This window comes from Ambystoma mexicanum, chromosome 6q (genome assembly GCF_040938575.1).
Source record: "Ambystoma mexicanum isolate Mex_15411 chromosome 6q, UKY_AmexF1_1, whole genome shotgun sequence".
Taxonomy (NCBI): domain Eukaryota; kingdom Metazoa; phylum Chordata; class Amphibia; order Caudata; family Ambystomatidae; genus Ambystoma; species Ambystoma mexicanum.
Window position 1 is genome coordinate 1,084,645,787 of NC_090937.1, and position 6,189 is coordinate 1,084,651,975.

At 40.9% G+C, this 6,189-nt stretch overlaps 1 protein-coding gene across 1 annotated transcript in view; it reads left to right on the forward strand.

Annotated features, from left to right (window-relative positions):
• The window catches only part of PDCL2 (phosducin like 2), a 922,229-nt gene extending 916,802 nt beyond the window's left edge, over window positions 1–5,427 (forward strand). The window contains exon 6 of the mRNA XM_069630331.1: window positions 5,059–5,427. Within this exon, the coding sequence (XP_069486432.1) occupies window positions 5,059–5,210 (152 nt within the window). The 3' untranslated portion in view covers window positions 5,211–5,427. The remainder of the gene's footprint in view (window positions 1–5,058) is intronic.
• The last annotated feature ends 762 nt before the right edge of the window (window positions 5,428–6,189 follow it).

Consider the following 6,189-nt stretch of genomic DNA (forward strand, 5'->3'; position numbering starts at 1 on the left):
GATGAAGACGAATGGTGACGTGATGCAGAGACGATGTTGACGTACATAGAAGAGATGCAGGGACTTTAGAATGCAAATAGTCTATAAAACATCAAGAGAGTATCAAAGATAGGTGGCATCTTGGGATCAAGATGAAGAAGCTTATGTTATAGAATGGATGAAGATATCAAGCTGCTTTACATGTGTACATATGCAAAGAAATGCAAGCAGACAAAGTATTCTTGAGGCTAGCTTTATAGTGAAAAGTATGCGGCATGTACCAACATGTACATACATATATATTGGAATCAGTAAAGAATGGATGTTTCCACTACGTATGATAGCAGACCTGAGTAAAAGAAGGAAGGCCTCTTTTCCAGTATGTCACAGTAAGAAAACAAGTGAATTAAAGGTGAATTTCAGAAGGCGAGGCTGGATGAGCCAAGAAGCCAAAGCCATATCAGGCTGGGGTGAGCAGACATTGGATACAAATCGTGTGAAAGAACGAAGCTCCTGTTCAGGAGGCATAGACAAAAACAAGGAAGACGTCAGAGGTCTATTAGAAAATAGTATTTAAATAAACTAGAAGCTCCATTTTGTGGTCTGCAGTCACGTGGTGAGAAGAAGTTGGAAGAGCATGATGGTCACACCTACGCACGAGTGCAGAGTGTTCCTTTACTCCCCTGAATTCTCCAGAGCAAGAGAACACTCCCAAGGACAAGTTCAAAGTCCTAATTGACAGCAGACCACTGAGGTGATTATAGATGGTCATGCTAATTGGTGGAAAGCTATGGTTAAGATGAGCTCACCAGCAACTGGAAGCTCAGCCTTGTGTGCTGCTAAACTTAGGTGGAAAGATACTGACAGAGGTTAGAAGCCAACCAATGGTGGAGAACGGCATGATTGAGGGTCCTATAGTTGTGTAATCAATGGGACGTCGTGTGTTTAGTGACGTTCACAGTGACCTGTTTAAAGGGACGGGTTAGTTGCCCCATCTGATGTTAATGAACCTATCACTTTCTTTCACCCACTTAGACGAGTATGGATCATATACTTAGATGATCCCTTAGACCCTATCACTCTCTTCAATACGTTTTTGTAGTTTGCCACGTAGGATGACGTTAGTAATACGTAGGTTAATGTCACCTATGATGATTTTTTGCTATAAAAGAATGCTTTTAAAAAAATGCTTTGAGAGAGAGCTTACGCTGAGACGTCTGTTGTACTCCCTGTTTTAGATAATTGATATTAAATATTAAAACAGTTATCTTTTGCCAACTACCTGAGTCGTATCGATTATTAATGTTTGAATAATTTCTGCATCCCCATCCATCTCAAGGGTATTGCTACCTCACCTTAAAGGGCTGGAAGCTCCAGTTCAATACAATTCAGAATGATAAACAAGAACTCCTGATTTTAAAAGCATGTCTCAGATAGGTTAACAGTGCCAAGTGAATTATCAGTTGCTCAGCTGTCAATAGGACGGCAACGAGTAAAACCAGCATCTCTTAAAAGTAAATTTCTATTTGTTTGATCGGATGGCTGACTAGGTGGCCAATAAAATCTAAAATGTAATAAGTCTTCAGAAGCTGCTTGACATAATAAAAAAATGTCTCACCCTGGAGCCTGGCCATTGTGCAGTAACCGCTCTAATGGGGAGACAATTAAATATTGCCCTGGTAATTATGGACCTTTTGAATTAATAATTAGACTATAATAAATATTTCTGTGTAGCATTTGAGGCACAAAATAGCATGTATACAGTTAAAAGGTTTCAATAATTGGTTGCTCTTGCAAAACTTCCAAAAGATAGATATGAAACGAGATTTCAATTGTGTCGCCGAACTTACACCTAAGGTCTTCTTATCATTTCTGCTACTTTTCACCTCCAGTTCAAGATTCTGCGCTATCTTCACTTGCCATCTGTCCAACAGCTGCAACCCCCCACAGTGCAGTCCCTTATGTTCACCTGGCTTTTCCACGTGAACTTTGAGGCATATATCTACAGGACTGATAAATCCAAATGGGTTCAATGCTTTGGATTCCATTCTTTCTTTTAACCTCTGATTTATGTTCTGTTGTCGCGTCTCTTGTTTTACCAGACTGGGTGGTGGTAAGGCTCTTCTCATGGTTTGTCTTGGTATCATTAGCCCCTTGTCACTATGAAGATTGTTTAAATACTGGCCCACAGAAACTTGTTCAGAACACTCCCTGTGTGATTGCCCCTTCATTGCCCCAACTAAATTTAAATTGTGCAGCATTGCTTTTAAGGCAATCACCTAGCGCCAACGAGCCTACTTGACAGATACATTGGTGATTTCAAATGGTTCCAAGGTCATGTGGATTGACTCAGTATGCTCCGTGGTCTATTTTATTAAGCCTTCTTTACACACTATGTGCTAACACCAATGAGCAAGAGCTTAGCAACAAGATATTTTTAAAAATCACATTCCGTCTATATGTTTAAGATCCACGAGCAAACCCACGAAGAATGACTGGGAAAAAGACATGATGTGGGCAAATGACCGAAGAAGTATATGTCGGTCTTTTACCCGCCCATAACCGCCCCAGAGATATATGGGGCAGATACAGACAATACCTTTCTGATAAAAGTATGGAGGAAGAAGACTCAGACATATCACAATTATGTATATGAAGTGAACTCAAATGTGTATAAAGCTGAAGGATAGTAATGTGATTACAGTGAAGTTGAGGATATGATGATGTGCCTGTGCAAGTTAAAATAAAGTAAACAAAAAAGAAAGGATCCACAAGCAAAACAATGATAGAAACACCCTATGAAAAGAAATGAAAATGGGAGTCTTATATTTCTCTTACCATGCAGCAAATATCTCAAACATCCTACCTTTGAAAATCAGGACATTTGTAATTCAAGTAGCTACCGGAGATCTATCTATTTTAGACAGAAGACAGAAAGCAGTTAGTCATTGGATTTGAGTGTGCACAATGTAAGTGCATGCCTAGTCAAAGTAATATGTTCTGAACTTACCTAGATTTAGAGTCAGATGTTTACATTATTCAACTCTTTTCCTCCCATAACCTTCAGCTACCGTAAATTGGCCTTGATTTGAAATCTTAATTGAGAAATAATAACTTTGTTTATCTTTTTCCACTCATACTAAAGAAAATGTTCTGTCACCATAAGCTATAACCAGACATATTTTTGCTTGTATCAGATTTTTTTTAACAGAGGTCCTCTTCCTACTAGGTCAGGATAATACATTCTCTGAGTAGTACCATTGGATCACCTAAAAGGCCCCATGGTACTTAGGGAGGAAGTAGAGGAGAGCAAAAAACAGTTTAATGGTCTACTCTACCCCTTTTTATACTGTAAGGGGAAACACTAAACATGTGTACCAATGTTTAACATTAACTTTATTGACCCAATCTTAACAGATTTATTATATGAAATAGTAGCAGCGTGATAACAACACGACATTTATGAATTCATAGTTGCAGGTAATTAACCTATTACCGCCTGATTTCCTTATGAACTCTCCCAATTATTATTGCTACTCCACCTATTGTTATTGTTTCAGTTTAAATTTAACTAACTGCAAGATTCATGGAAATGTTTTATATTCCACAGCCTACTCTTTTCTTTCCATTTCTGTCCATACTCAATATTTTTATAACACCTTTCACTTTAATTGTCAATGAGCCCCAACGTGGCAGGCTGTACCGACCAGTAATGGTGTGTTGGCCGAATTACTAGGCTCAGGAAAACTGAAGGCCTTTAACAAATGCTGTTGCCGCCATTACCGCCCAGTACAGCCCATCATCCTTGTAATTATTGGCATGAGCACCATGGGCAGATGGTGGGATGCCAATGACCAGCCTATTAATTTACCGTAGAGTAAGCATGTTTTCAAAACGAAGCGAAACTCCAATCCAACGTGAACAAAAGAATGGAAGCACAAAATATAAAGCTCCTTTTCCATGTCGTTGACAACCATATTGCAGGGGAAAAGGTGTGGCCCGGAGTGGCAAGGACATTCATTGAACTGAACGTTTTATGATACCCCTTTTGGTAGGGCAGTGGAGGACAGTTGAAGCACAGGAATAGTGGGAGGATAAGGTCAATAGCTTGCTCAGAATGTGCTCTTGTATCAGGAGATACGGGCCGCATTCCATGCACTTCGATTGGCTAAGTCGCTCCTAAGTCGCTAATATAGTTTTGATGGCCAAAGGGCAGACTGTTCTAATCGATAATGAGCCACTAGACTGAGGTGATAGGCCCAAGCAAACAAAGGCATTCACAAAGGGAATAGGGCATTATAGGCCTTGTAAGCCCCACCCCTGACCATTAACTCTATTAGCGCCCCAGGCAAAAATATGGTGTGTCAATGACTGTTTTTGTTTAGTTAAATAGGCTCCGTCTTACTGCATTCACCACTGCATAGAGCCGGTCAGATAGCACAGCGAGTAGAGCGCTCGCTTTGACATCCGTGCAGAGCCTGCGGCCGCAGGTTTGGATCCTGGCAAGGCCAAACTCAGCCTTTCATCCTTCCGATCGTTAAATGAGCACCACACACCGTGGGCAATAATAAGCAGCGCTCATAAAGGCAAATTATTATTATTAATACTTGCCCCTTAGAAGAACTATGAACAAAGATGTCCACCTCCGAGTACCTTTACTCTTTCCTTTGCGTCCTGCTGGGCGGAAGAGAAGGGTGGCGAAAATCAAGAGGGTAAGTTGTCTAATGGGGCATGGTGAGGGAATCCCTGGCAGTCAGAGCATAGGGCCAAAAAACAATAGGGTGGAACACAGCAGAGGCACCGGTGGATGGGATTGAATGCTGGCTTTCAAAGCCAATTTCAACCTGCATTCTTGGCAACCTGATTGGTTGGCAGTTCTCACACAGGTGAGATGAGATTATTTGTTCATGCTCTAGTTTGTTCCTCTTGAAGGAGGGTGGTTAATTGAAGACCTGTTGAAATGTTTTAAATACACACCTTAAATATAATGTAAGCAATGCTTTAACTTTGCCTATATTCTTTAATAAGTATCAATGTATAACTGTGCCTGCATTTAGTGAAACTTAGTGTTTGTTTCAGCTCTCGAATGGAAACTGGCAGAAGTAGGTGCCATACAATCTAACCTGAGAAAGGGGACCAGAAAAAAAACAGATGATATGATGATGATGTCTTCAATTACATCTACCTCCCTTCAACATGAAGATGAGGATGACGACAATGCTACTGTTTAACTTTAATAAAAGCATGTGATTTACATATAATGCACATTATGAAGTTTGTTTGTGGGGTATGAATTCTATATACTAGAGTAAATACACAAATGAGTTTGCCATTCCTACAACTAACAAGGAAATATTACTATTGTTTGGTAATGTGCTACTTTTGGTGGGCACAGACCCCAGTACATTTTGAGTAAATACATTAAAACATTTAACATCTATTTAGTGTATATTTTCCATTCTTATTGTTTTTTTTGTTTTTTACTTTCTTTATTGATGCACTTGAGAGAACACAGCAGAATACATAAGGATAATTCTTACAGATTCAGCAGGGGTGACGGGGGCACGGGAGCATAAGAACTGTAGATACAGGCTGCGGCAGGGCAAGCACAAGTATACCAATGGCTAAATCGTAAGAACACCTGCATAAGGGGACATTAATCTCAGTGAGACAACCAAAACGATTACGGGGACAGAGACCCATCTGAGTCTGTAGCCGTGCGCAGAAGGTACATCCTGAGAGGGCTCCAAATATCCTTCGGTCATGCCTCGGGCGGCTGCATGTGTGCCCAATGTTCCTCCATGGCGTTTGCCCATGTCACATACTTCAGCCAGTGATCGCTGTTAGGCGGTTGGGCGATAATCCAACGTAAAAGAATACAGCGCTTGGCCAGAAGAAGACCTATTCGTACAAATGTATTAACACTGCTAGATGATGAGACCGCGATGTGAAACAAGCACAGGAATGGCATATCTGAGCCAGTGATTTCGGACAGTGTTGCACAGACCCCTCCCCAGAAAGTCCTGAGCCGCGGGCAGTCCCATAATATGTGAAAATATCTAGCATGAGGAAGGTTACAGCGTGGGCATGCCCCGAGCCCCTCTTCGGAAAACAGGCGCATTCTATCGGGAGTGTAGTGGTATCGGTGCAGTACCTTAAGCTGTATCAAGCAAAAACGAGAGTTGAATGATACATTATGAGTCTGGGTAC